The 14262-nt window shown below is 37.9% G+C and overlaps 2 protein-coding genes across 5 annotated transcripts in view; one reads left to right on the top strand and one right to left on the bottom strand.

Moving 5' to 3' along the window:
- LOC132819777 (serine/threonine-protein kinase VRK1-like) overlaps nt 1–4714 on the top strand; it is a 119985-nt gene extending 115271 nt beyond the window's left edge. For all 4 annotated transcript variants that reach the window (XM_060831529.1, XM_060831530.1, XM_060831531.1 and 1 more), the window contains one exon: nt 4071–4714. In XM_060831529.1, the coding sequence (XP_060687512.1) occupies nt 4071–4532 (462 nt within the window). In that variant the 3' untranslated portion in view covers nt 4533–4714. The remainder of the gene's footprint in view (nt 1–4070) is intronic.
- The window catches only part of fancl (FA complementation group L), an 87361-nt gene continuing 77125 nt past the window's right edge, over nt 4027–14262 (bottom strand). Inside the window, exons 13-15 of the mRNA XM_060831534.1 lie at nt 12283–12399; nt 12087–12158; nt 4027–4988 (exon numbers count right to left, since the gene is read on the bottom strand). Coding sequence (XP_060687517.1) covers nt 4953–4988; nt 12087–12158; nt 12283–12399 — 225 coding nt within the window. The 3' untranslated portion in view covers nt 4027–4952. The remainder of the gene's footprint in view (nt 4989–12086; nt 12159–12282; nt 12400–14262) is intronic.

Here is a 14262-nt window from a genome sequence, read left to right on the forward strand (position 1 = left end):
GGTATAGGCACATATTGCAGCTAAAATAATGTTGGTTTGACCAGTTCCCCAAAACTGTACCCATCCCAATTATGCACCAACCCAAAAGCTTCATGCAAGCTGGCCCTTTAAGTTGCTGTGCACAAAAGATTTAAAAACACCTGTACACAACAAGAACACTAGAGGGTATGTTCGTACCAGTGACTGCCTAAGTCACGTGAGCAGAAAGCCCTACCAGAATGCCAATTTTCCACTTTAACTCATATATTGTAGATGATTTCTGTGGAAATCTCCAGCATTGCCTACCAACAGTTACCAATACTCAGTATCAAGTCTGAACAACTTAGACAAATCCAAAAATTGACTGCAATGGAGTCCTGGAACTAAAGATGTGTCTCCTTTAAATTTTGGCTGGAGTTGGTTTTGGAATTTTGGGTAGCACAGTGGCTAGCACTGCTGCCTCACAGCGCCAGAGACCCGGCTTCAATTCCCAACCTCAGGCAATTGTCTGTGTGGAGTTTGCACATTCTTCCCGTGTTTGTGTGGGTTTCCTCCGAGTGCTCCAGTTTCCTCCCACAGTCCAAAAATGTGCAGGTTAGGTGAATTGGCTATGCTAAATTGCCCATCGTGTAAGGTGAGGGGGTAAATGTAGGTAGGTTGCTCTTCAGAGGGTCGATATGGACTTGTTGGGCCGAACGGCCTGTTACCACACTGTAAGTAATCTAATCTAATCTAATCATGAATTTTGCTTAAATCGATGTTCTTTCAAACATAGATGGGAAAAGCTGCAGGAAGGTTGTCATGGCTGTGATCTTCCCAGTAGCAGACCAAGCAACTGTAGCAGTATTCAACTTAGTTTGAATACAAAACAAGCATTAATGTTCTGGTACGCACTGAAGTTTACAATCAGACAATGTGAGATTTCAATAGAATGAAATTGGGTGAATTATTAATTGCCGAACGAAATTCTCTGCCAGCTTACTGCCTATGCTGAATGTTTGTCTGATAGTTAGGTAAAAAATATTAAATAATATTCGCATAAACCTTGAAAAAATATTAAAGTTAATTAGCATTATTTTTGCTGCAGCTGTCATCCTTCTGACGGGTGGCAGATTTTCAAATTTCTTGAAGATCACAAAATGACATTCAAACAAGGACAAAGTGATATTCAAAGAAGGACAAGTATCTGGCCACCATTGTTACCTCTGCCAATATCAAAACAAGCTATAAAAACTGAAAATGCTAAAAATAATGATTCTCATGTAATGATGTTGCCATAAATTGTACTGTAATAAATGTTTGCACTGCTCAAACTTGCAACAAGGCTAAAATAATTACTCATCCTCTGTCACTTGAATTTTCTTTCTAAGCCATGGTAGTATGTGTTGGGGATGTGTGCTTGTGGCTGAAATAACTGTAGAGAATCAAACATAACAAGGGTACCTGACAATCATTTAATTTGATTTCAACATGGAAATTGAAACTTAGTGCAAAATTGCAAAGGTATATACTGAAGCGCTAATTACCTTTTCTGACCTCAGATGTGCAGATATTAGGACTGGATAACAATTTCGGACTCGAATGGGCAGAGATGTACCTTGCCTCCTGTACCTAGTTTCAGCTGGTGTTGCAGTTGAAGTGGTCAGGAGATAATTTTAAATTACCTTTTATGCCAGGAGAAACCTGCATTGCATTTCCAGTAACCAATACACAAAGTATCAAACAAGATTTTCACAAATTAAGACTTTCACTGCAACAACATAGGCTAAACATTATTTACTAGGCAACTTAATACATTAAACTGCAGATAAAGAGAGAATGAATTAGCACTGTCAAAAACCCCATACTACGTTTACATGTTATGGCACACACTAAACAGATATGTAGCCTTGAAAGGCTCCCTTCTCCCCAGCATATCAAGGTGAATCCTCAGGCGTTCTTTACCCATTCTCCTGGAGTTTCATTGACTGCCTTCCAAGGGGTGTTCTCCTTGGTCTCTCAAACTCTAGAAATTCCATCTTGTCAAACGGAGAATCTGTTTATGTCAGTGTTCTGCTGACAATAAGTTTTTCCAGCAATTTCTGTTTCTGTTTCAAAATAGTCTTTTCTTCTTCCTGGTATAAGAGCAGCTACTTTTGGTCTTCCTGTCCAAGAATTTTTCTTTCACTCCAGAGCCTCTAAATCAAAGTCTGTAGCCAAAAAGAGCAGCTAACCATTGTATTCTGGTGTGAAAATGGATAGTTGAAGTTTTATGGGATTTGACCAAGGCCTATCCCCCATTGCAAGGGAGTGAATCTGGGCAGAATTTAGGACAGTTAACACCTCCCTTTTCAGGACCCCTGTTTTACCTTATTTTAAAGTAAAGTATTTTGTTTAATTTATGTCTATGTTTGAACTTGGGTTTGAATTCATAACTCAGATCCAATGTCAGTTTTAGCTGACCTATTGCAAGATGTCTAATTTATACCATCATTGCCTTAAAAGGACCAGTAGTTTGAGGAATTAAGATGAATTATATATCAGATAAATGGAGAATTTGCAGAGTGCAACACTTTGAAGTTTAAATATTGCCACAAAAAATACTTGCAGCAGGAATTTCCTCAGTTATTGTAATTTTCTTACAAGTACAATGAAGACCTCATTAATGCTCATAAAAATAGTATCTAGGATTACTCTAATAGCTGATGAAAAATTTGAGGAAATTCCCAACTATAAAGTTGTCATTATACCAAACCATTCAGCAACTGAATAGACAAATAACTCTGTACGTCCGTCTTTTTAACTAATGTAGTTCCAAACCAATCTTATTTAAAAGTTAGCTACATTCTGGTTATAATTGTCCATGTCACAGTGATTGATTAGTCAAATTCTTGATTTCCTTTTTAAAAGGAATTTAAAATCATGGAAAGATTTTTTTCTTAACTGGAGTGTTTTCTTTTTGTGAGCTTTCATTTATATAACACCTTTCAGCACTAAGAACAGAACTTTCCAGTCACAGCTGTAAATATAAAAGTTGCAGTAAGTAACTTGCAGCAGCATTCTTCAGAAATTTTCATAGAATCATATACTTCTATCAGAGCTGGCACAAGCAACCTCATTTTAACATGAACTTCTTTTAACATGAAAGACAGTTCCAGCAGCATCTCCTAAGTATTACATTGTCAACTTTGATTTTGTGGTTGACTCTAATGGAATGGGACTTGAACTCAAACACACACACCCTTCTCAAGGATAGCTCTACTGACTGAGCCAGTTACCTGCTCTCCCAAGCTGGTACTATCACTTACTTGTACATCCTCCAAAAATCAAGTGTAAGGACTCATATTGCTAATAATGTCATAGCCATTAGCAGCTGTTATGTAACATAATGATGAACACATGAAAATTTAATAGTTCACGATGGTCTCTTGGCTTATTATTTAAAGACGATGGAACCATTCTTCGAAACAAAAACAAAGTGCCTGTGTCATGGATTGAATGGATTTGTGGTGGTGTGATAGGGATGTCCTTCAGTGCTTTTCATCACAGTTTATCAACATTAGTTGGTTCAACTTCATCAGCATCTTCAAACAAGCTGGAAAGAACACCTTCCAATTCACAAATCAATATGTAATACTGCAAAAACAAAAGCTTCATTTCATGATTCACTTCCAGACTTTGACTTTAATATGGAGACTTCACTAAATTATGTATTTTTCATTTTAAAATGTTACCAGAAACATCTTGCAATTTTGTTTTCCTGTTACAAAATCTACTAGTTACTCATCATCTTGCATTTTTAAAACATTTGTAATGTAACTTATGTGGTATCTTGATACTTTATGGTAAAATAAATGCTGTATTTCTTTGGTGGAAAAACAGTAGCATATAGTCAGGACATTCAAACGTTTGAGTGATATTGTTAAAACTTATTGCACTTGGAAATGCAATTTTCTCAAATAACTTTAGATACAATATGAAGAAGTTACAATAACATTTTCTACTCTTATAAACAATTAAAGAACTTAGTTGTGGTCTTGAGTTATGTATCATTTTCAATGACATCTATTACTTTTCATCATTTTAATGTGTATAATAAATTTCTCATACAGGCTGCTGTAACAAGACACAAAACAAGACAACAAACTCAACACGAACCAAAATCAACAAAAGAGAAAAGTAACACACTGCGTAATGTTGAACATGCAACTTCACTGAAGCGAAGGGATAGAAAAGCAGAGGTCACAATGACTGTACAAAACAAATCAAAAATGATTGGTTCATTTGAATCCTCAATATCACCTCAGGTCAAGGTTAGGAAACCAGAGGTCACAATGACTGTTCAGAACAAAGCAAGAATAATTGGTCCAACTGAACTTCCAAGAGGTCCTCAGCTTACTTACAGTAAACCAGAGGTCACAATGACTGTTCAGAAGGAAACAAGAGTGACTGAGCCAACAGTACCGTCCATCATGTTCCAGGATCAAATCCGAATAAAATCAGATGTCTTACTGTATGGTTTTGCGGTTCTTGTCTTGATAGTATTGATAATCCTAGTAATCATGTTTTTTTAAGTACTGTACAATTTATCAGAGCCGTCACTCTTTCTGTGCTGTGTAATAAGTTAACTTTTCAGACAGTTTAACAGCCTCTTTTGCATAAAGCTATTGAATAAACAGACTAAATTTAGCACTATTAAGAACACTCTACATCAGTTTATTTATGGCGACAGAATAAATCTGAATCAGCTTTTGTTAAATGGGATTTTGAAATTCTTTTTATCACAAGAATTGTATTAACTATTTGCAGTTATGACAAATTAGTGTACGCAATCACAGTATTCATTAAATCATGTTTATAAGCTGTCAGATATACAAGGTTAATCTTCTTACAATTAGGAATAGATTAATAAATTTCTTAACATGGTTGTCAACTTCAGAAATTAGACATCTTGTTAACAAATATTCATATGAAGAATCTTCACACAACCGTGGTTAGGATTTCTTGATAGTCATCTTTACTGTAATTGGCTAAAGAAAGGGGAAGAAAAATTAAGAATGGAAACTTTCCTGCATTATTTTGTTACTGTTTACCACAAAATAATGTGATAATGATGTCATCTTTAAGGACTGGTGATTTGCTGTATGACAAACTACTTGATTTCTTTAAGTAAAATAATTTGAGAACTCAGGATAAAACAAGTCCTTAATGTTATGCCAAAGAAATCTTCTTGTTCATAATGTATTGACAAATGGCTAACTTGCGAAATAGTAAATTTAAACACTGAATGCAGTCTGTTTATTTGCTTATTGCTTGATTAACTAGCCAATAGCATTCTACAGTCACAACATCTTCTTTCCAAGTAAACTTAAAATTATTTCAAAAATTTGTATAACTTCTAAAACACTGTTCTTTCAAAAGTTATCAAATTAATGTAAATCATTTGAGGAAACACTGATAATTTGACAGTGAAGGTACTATTTGTAGTTAAATTATTTGGATTTGGTGGAAAAGACTAGGTTATAAAATGCTTTGCACTGTTATAAAAAAGCAAGAAGTGTTTAAAAGCATCCAAAAAGCTATATCATTTAACTTGAGCACAAGTCTCAACAATTGGTGCAAAAAGGGAGGGTTCTAGATTCCTGGAGCAACTGGGACGGTTTCTGGGGAAGATAGGACCTGTACAAGTAGGTTGGTCTGCACCTGCAACTAAATGGGACCTTGTGGGTGGGTTTGTTAGTTAATGCTGTTGGGAGGAATTTAAATTAGTTTGGCAGAGGGAGAGAATACAGCATTAGAACAAGAGAGACAAAGCATACTGTAGTAAAAGAACCAAGGCAGGAGTTCAGCCACGTTGAGTTTCAAGCAATATTGTTGGTACCACAGAGATGTAATGGAGGGAGGGGCAGAGTTAGCATCTCAACATTCTGGGGAAACAATGTTCAAGCAGAATAGGTGAGGATGTAAAAGGGTAGTGTTGCATTATTAATTAAGGAGTTAATGACTACAGTAAGGAAGGACAACATCTTGTAAGAATCTTCGAAAAAGGCTTTGTGGATCGAGCTTAAGAATAAAAATGGGAGTCACATTTCTTGATGTGTAAAAGTAATAACAACAGGGTAATTATATTGGAGGATTTCAACTTCCCTAACATTAATTTGAATGATAATAGTGTAATGAATTTAGAGGGCGTGGATTTATTGACATGTATCCAGGAGAGCTCTTTATGTCAACATGTCGGAAGTCAAACAAGAGGTGACGCAGTGCTGCAGCAAATTCTGGGGAACAAAACTGGACACGTGGTCAAGGTGGCAGTGGGAGAGTATTTTAATAACAGCGACAACTACACTACATTTTAAAGTTTGTTATGGAAAGGAAAAAGATGGTCTGCAAAAAAGGTTTGGGCTAAGGAAGGCAGGTTTTAATTAAAGAAAAGCAGGATCTGACCAAAGTAGACTGGGAGCAGGTACTTGTAGGAAAAATCTATTGCAGAACAGTGGGAGACAGTTGAAAAGGAAATGGAAAAGGAAATACTGACCGATAACGTTCCCTTTAAGATGAAACATACCAGCAAAGAGGCCAGGGAACCCTGAATGTCTAGGAATATTCAGTTAACAGTCACACAACACCAGGCTATAGTCCAACAGGTTTAATTGGAAGCACACTAGCTTTCCAGAACGATGCTCCTTCAACAGGTGACTATCACCTGATGAAGGAACATCGCTCCGAAAGCTAGTGTGCTTCCAATTAAACCTGTTGGACTATAACCTGGTGTTATGTGATTTTTAACTATGTACAACCCAGTTCAACACCGGCATCTCCTAATTAGGAATATTCAGGATGGGATAAGAAGAAAATGAGAGAGCAAATCAACAGAGGCCCTAGCAGAGTATAGAAAGTGCAGCAGACAATTCGGAAAATAAAGAGGAAGCATGAGAAAACATAAGGGAATGAAATTAGGGAGAATCCCATGATATTCCATAAGTATATTAATGGGAAAGAGAGTAAACACGGAAAGAGTAGAGCCTATTTGAAGACCAAAAGGGTGCTGTGCGTGTGGAACCAGAGGACATTGCAGGATGTTAAACAAGTATTTCCATCAGTCCTTCCCCAGGAGAAGGAGAATGTAGGCAGAGAATTCAGGAAGAGGGACTATGAGGTTCTTGAACAGATTGACATGAGTGAAGAGTTATTGGAGGTTTTGGTGAGGTTAAAAGTAGACAAATCCTGATCCAGATTTGTTGTATTCCAGATTGCTGTGGGAGGTGAGGGAGGAAATTACAGGAGCTCTGTCCCAAAGTTGCTAGAGATAAACCAGGGAATTCCAAACCAACAACTCTCACATCAATTGCAATGCAACTATTGGAGATATGCATATGCCTCACTACACACTTTACATTCAACAATCAGATATACGAACAAATCAACGGAACACCCATGGGATCACCAATCTCGGGACTCATAGCAGAGGCAGTTATGCAAAGGTTAGAACAAACAGCCCTACCACAAATTCAACCCAAACTCTGGGTCAGATATGTCGATGACACTTTCGTAATCATCAAAAACACGGAAATAGAAAAAACACACCGGATCATCAACGCCACACTCACAGGCATCCGATTCACAAGAGAAGTAGAAAAGGATAGCCAACTCCCGTTCCTAGACGTGATAGTACAGAGAACACCGAACGGAAAATTCACCACAAGGGTACACAGGAAAACAACACACACAGACCAAGTCCTAAACTATGAAAGTAACCACCCCAACACACACAAACGAAGCTGCATCAGGACACTATTCAAAAGAGCTACAACACACTGCAGTACACCAGAACTGCGAAAAGAGGAAGAGGAACACCTATACAAGGTATTCGCCAAAAACGGATACCCGCGCAACTTTATCAACAGATGCCTAAGAGATAGACCACGGAACGAGGACATGCCACAACCAAAAGGACTAGCCACACTACCATACATCAGGAGCGTTTCAGAACTGACAGCCAGACTACTGCGACCCCTAGGACTCATAACAGCACACAAACCAACAGCCACGCTCAGACAACAACTTACTAGAACAAAGGAGCCAATACCCAACATGAGCAAAACTAATGTAGTTTATAAAATACCATGCAAGGACTGCACAAAACACTATATAGGACAAACAGGAAGACAGCTAACAATCCGCATACATGAACACCAACTAGCCACGAAATGTCACGACCAGCTATCCCTAGTAGCCACACACTCAGACAACAAGCAACATGAATTTGACTGGGAAAACACTACTATCATAGGGCAAGCCAGACAGAGAACAGCCAGGGAATTCCTAGAGGCATGGCATTCATCCACAAATTCCATCAACAGACACATCGACCTGGACCCAATATACCAATCACTACAGCGGACAGCTGAAACTGACACCCGGAAGCGGCAAGGACAAACCACTATAAATGCCGGAAGAAACATCAAAGAAGCGCTTCGCAGGAGGCTCCACAGTACTGATGATGTCTCCTAGCCAGGGGACGAAACGTTTGCAACAAAAACTTCCAGTTCGGCGAACAGAACCACTACAATATAACCAGGTTGGTCAGATGGGCATATCAGTAGCAGATGGACTTTAACATTGAGATGTGTGAAGTGATGCACTTTGGAAGAAGTAACAAGACAAGAGAGAACTCAATGAATGGCAGGACACTAGGAAGCTCAGAATACAGAGGGATCTTGGGATGTTTATCGATCCTGAAAGAGTCATGACCGGGTAACAGGGTAGTTAGGAAGGCACACGGGACGGTTGACCTTATCAGTCATGGCATGGATTATAAGAGCAGGCAGGTTATTTTGGAGCTGTACAAAATTTTTGCTCGGCCACAGCTGGAGTACTGTGTGCAGTTCTGGTCAGCACACTGTAGGATGGATGTGATTGTACTGGAGAGTGTGCAGAAGAAATTCATCAGGATGTTGCCTGGGATGGAGTACGTTACGTATGAAGAGAGGCTGGATAGTCTCTGATGGTTTCCCTTTGGGTAGAGAAGGTTGAGGAGATATCTGGATGAAGTATTTAAGATTATGAGCAGCATGGACACGATGAATAGGAAGTAGTTGTAGTACTTAGTTGAAGGGTCAAAAAAGAGGGGTATAATAATGTGAAAAGCTGGTTTAGAGAGAATTAGAGGATAAAAGAAAACTTTTCCCCCAAAGGTTTGTGGAAATTTGGAATGCACTGCACAGGAGGGTAGCATAGCCGGAAATGTCAATCTTTATAAAGTACTTGGATGAGCAGTTGCAGTCTCTTAACATTTAAGGCTATGGGCCAAATGCTGGAAAGTAAGGTCAGTATATAATGGTCAGCACAGCCTCAATGGGCCAAAGGGGCTCTTCTGTGCTGTATGACTCTGAGATAACACAAGACAACACAAAAAAAGGTTGCCTTGTTTATCTAATTGAATTGATAAGCCATTTTTATGGTTTTTAAATCCCACAAATATTTTACTTGGTTAAAACAGAAGTTGTACAAATGCTGCATGCTGGGATGCATTATTCAAAATAATGAAAATATTGAATATTACAACAGAAAATTAAAATTTTCTGCCCAAACCAGCTGATCCAATTTCTCAGATCTTTCATGCTCTCCATACACCTTCAATACTCAAGAAGAAGATATGGCACTTTAGAAAATATGAACATGCAGTTAAAATGCAAACAAAGTGTCTGTTTCAGTTTTTGTAGACTAAGACAGCAGACTTTTCCACGTAAAGAAAGCAGATTAAAATCTAGGAGTTACAGATGGATTATAACATTTGTAAATATACTAAAAAAAAAACAAAACTTCCCCATTTTTAGATAACTGATCAAAGAGCTCAGTATTGTCATTGAACAGAAATCAAGTTTCAATACGGAACCAACTTCCTCCTCTACTATCATGATATTAAAAAAAGCTGTATACAGCACAAGAGGAAAAATATAATTCATGGGGTATGTCTTTCTAACTGGAGATTTCAAGGCACATTCCTAGCATTTTAGAGTTGAAGGCTAAACATTCATCTTTAATAATAGATCAACACCATAACACATATTGGAAATATATTTATAATGTTCTGCCAATTAGCTGAAAAGTGAAGAACATATCTTTTGAATATGCTTTTCACGTAATTATTTTCCAATTCTCATCCGGACATTAACTACAGCCTTGTTTCTCCTGTGAAAATTTCCACCTAACCAATATCACAATTGACTGTATTTCATCATTTTTTTGTGACAGAGTCAAATGGCCATTCCACAGAAAAGCCTAGAAACTAAAGCACAAAATTTTCCACTTGTGTACACTTGAAATAGAACCCTTGACAATGAGAAGCACTTAATAACTGAAACCATTCATACAGATGAAGCCAACATTTTTCCTTACATTCATGTTAAATGAACAGAAAATGATGGGCGCATCAGCATGTGTTCCAGGTAGGTTTGGCTTCAGATTAAAATTCGTAAACAGAAATTTTATACTAAACGTTAGGTGGTTCTTTGGAAAAACCTACTGAAACAGAAACTGATTTAGTTACATTAAATCGGGATTGTTTTTCATTTATTCATGGGATGAGGTTGTTGCTGACCAGACCAGCATTTATTTACCATCTCAAATTTCCCTTGAGAAGGTGATGGCAAACCACTTTTGTGAACTGATGCAGTCCATTCAATTACATCCACAATATTGTAAAGGAATGAGTCCAGGATTTTGTCCCAGCGAAAGAATAGCAATATAGTTTTAAATGAGATGATTTGTGGCTTGGAGGGGAACTTGCATTTGGGTAGTGTTCATTCTAGGTAGTAAAGATGGTGTGTTTGGAAGGTGCTGTCTATCAAGCCTTGATGAGTTGTTATAATGCATCTTGTAGATGGTACACAATACTGCCAATGCTCTCGGATGTGAAGGAAGCGAATGTTGAAATTAGTGGATGGAGTGTCAATCGAGTTGGCTGGTTTGTCTTGGATGGTGTCAAGTTTCCTGAGTATTGTTGGAATAGCACTCATCCAGGCAAGTAACTTGTGTCTCACAAATGGTAGGCAAACTTTGTGGAATCAGGTGGTAAGTTACTTTTGGCAGAATTCCCAACTTCCAATCTGTTCCTGTAGCCACAGTACTTATATGGCTATCCAATTCAGTTTCTGGTCAATAGAAACCTCAGGATGAGGGGAATTCAGTAATAGCAGTGCTGTATGAAGGAGTGACAATTGGATTTGCTCTTGTTGGAGGTGGTTATTGCTTGTTACTTGTGTGGCACAAATGTTACTTGCCACTTATCAGCTCGAGTCAGAATACTGTCCAGGCCTTACAGCATGTGGGGCAACAGCTTCAGCATCCAAAGAGTCGTGAATGTGCTAAACATTGTGTAATCATCCATGAACATCCCTAATTTGGGCTTTATGATAGAGTAAAGTTTATTAATTAAGCAGTTGGAGCTGATTGGGTCTAGGGGACTACCTAAAACTCCTGCAGTGATGTCCTGCAATTGAGATGATTGATCTTCAACAACCAAAACCAACATCCGTTGGTCCAGGTATGACTCCAGCCAGCAGAGTTTTCTCCCAGATTCCTATTGGCTCCAGTTTTGATCAAGCACATTGATGCCACACTCGTTCAAAGGCAGTCATCCTCATTTCAGCTTGACTTTTTTTGTCCATGTTTGGACCAAGTCTGTAATGAAGGGGGAAGCCTGGATGAGCCCAACTGAGTGATAATGAGCAGGTTATTGTTGAGTTTGTGCCATCTGATATCACTGTTCTGATAATTGTAAGTAGACTGATGGTGTTATAATTGACCAGGGTGAATTTGACCTGCTTTTGTGAAGAGGATATAGTTGAATAATTTCCAGATTGGTGAGTATTGCCAGTGTTGTAACTGTGCTGAAACAGGTCAAACAGAAGCATCCTTGTTCTGGAGCACAGTCTTCACTGCCATTGCTGGAATGCTTTCAGGGCTCATTACATTTGCAGCAAGTTCAACTGTTTCTTTATATCATGTGGAGTGAATTAAATTGGCTGAAGGCTAATATCTGTGATGTTGAGTACCTCAGAAGGAGACTAGATAGATCATTCTCCTGTACATAATATAGGTTCTGATCATTAATCTGTTCTTACCTTATTGCAATAAGGGCATTCACCAAAAATGACGTTAAAGCTCTGTCTTGAATGAGGCAGCCCTCGTAACCACTGCAGGATTGAACATTTCAATAATTAACAAGATAGTGTCAAATATACGTTAAGAAGCTTTATGCAGTACACAAAGAAACAAAATTGTAACTTTTTTTTAGATGTGTTTTTAAGTTCTACTCACCTCATAAAGGCACTCTTGATGGAATGGCTGACCACAGCGCGGGTCATCACACACTTGATCCGGTATGGATGAAGCCAGACGGTATGCATAACAGATTCCACATTCCATACTGAAACTCTGTCAAATAAATATAAAGAAAATGGGCTTCTTTTAAGAATTCATCTACACTGCCTGGATCATAAACTCCAAAAAACAAAGTCATTTTGATAAATATAATACCTTATATACATTAGCTTTAAAATGTACTGACACTATCTGCACTCTCCCACAAACGTCAAACAGCATTGATGGTACTTCAGCTCTGCCTATATGATAAGCAGAACACCTCAATGAAATAATTTCCCCAATTTTTCCTTGTAACTACAGTTTGCTCATATGCTTTTCACCAAAATAATCACAGAAATCATTTTTTGAAATGTTTATTTTCACAAATAAAAACCACAATAGTCAATGAGAAATGTAATATTTAAATTATTCTCGATGACCAGCAGGGAGTACTAAAAGGTGAAAACCATGAAAAGTCTAAATGGACTCAAAGCAGTGTGACCACAAAATAGTCAACACAGCCAACAGAAGGTTGCATGCACAAGCCAGACCACCATGGAAGTCAACCTTCCATCCATGGACTCCATTTACACAGCTTATTGCTGTAGAAAAGCTGCCAACATCAAATCCCCATCGCACCCCGGTAATGGTCTCCTACAATCTCTTCTGTCAGGCAGAAGATACAGAAGCTTGAACACAGACACCAGCAAGTTCAAGAGCAGCTTCTTCCCAGCCGTCATTAGACTGACAAATGGACTTTCTAACTTCAAATAATGCTGATCTTGCCTAGTGCACGGCCTGTACAACGTCACCTCTATGCCTCTAAGTTGTTTTTTCCTCACCCTATGATCTGTCTTTGCTGACTATGATATGCCTGCACTGCTCGTAAACAAAACTTTTTACTGTGCTTTGATACATTTGACAATAAATAAATCAAATTTGAGTGATTAGTTCATCCAAGTGACAAAATGATCAACAAGCAAATTTAAGATTTGTTGGGTAAAGTTAAAGCTCTGATAATAACTGGAACTAGAAAGATTACAAAGCAATTCAAAACAAATATATTCACTGACATATATTCTGTTTATACCATAGTGCTGAGTCTAATGAGCAAGGAATTCTAAAGTACTGACCATCATAATGAAGTAGTCGATGGGAACAGAGAAAGCATCCTTGATTGGAAACATGATACCCATATTGAAATAGGATGACAAAATAAGTTTGGGCAATCTCAAACCCAACAGCCTTACTTCCAGTCCACACCAAATAAAGATTGTGAGAAATAACCTCCTATGTTGATCTGTATAGTAATATTTCAATTAATTTGAACTTGGAAGAGGAAATTCTGACCTCACCAAACTCATCAACTCCTAGATTTTCCATAAAAAGTAATTAATTTGTCCATCAACCAACATCAGAAAAATTGATGCATTATTAATTTTCCACATGGCTGCCTGTCAGACCTTTAAATGAGCTTATATTCGAAACATTGACTCTCCTGCTCCTCAGATGCTGCCTGACCGGCTGTGCTTTTCCAGCACCACACCTTTTGACTCAAATCTCCAGCATCTGCAGTCCTCACTTTCTCCTAGATCTTTAAATCAGACAGTTTAATTCTGATTGGTCAAGTCATTACCTTGATGAATAAGCAAGAGATTGGATATTGAGGCCCAGTTACCAAATATGTTTACGAAAGGACAAATTGCTCATGTCCTATTTTTGTTGATAAGGCCTATCTTCTAGCATGCAAAAGTGTAAGAATCCCGAAAGGTTTACTGACTTGGAAGGTATGTTTGCAGTAGACAATAGTAGAGAGGCTGCTGACTGATTTCTCAACAAGGACATCAACAAAATTATTCCAGCAATCCTTGAAAAGTAATTTATTTGTTATTAAGTATTTTGAAACTGAGGTATATATATGACTTTAAGTATTTT

The sequence above is a fragment of the Hemiscyllium ocellatum genome, chromosome 10, assembly GCF_020745735.1.
Source record: "Hemiscyllium ocellatum isolate sHemOce1 chromosome 10, sHemOce1.pat.X.cur, whole genome shotgun sequence".
Lineage (NCBI taxonomy): Eukaryota > Metazoa > Chordata > Chondrichthyes > Orectolobiformes > Hemiscylliidae > Hemiscyllium > Hemiscyllium ocellatum.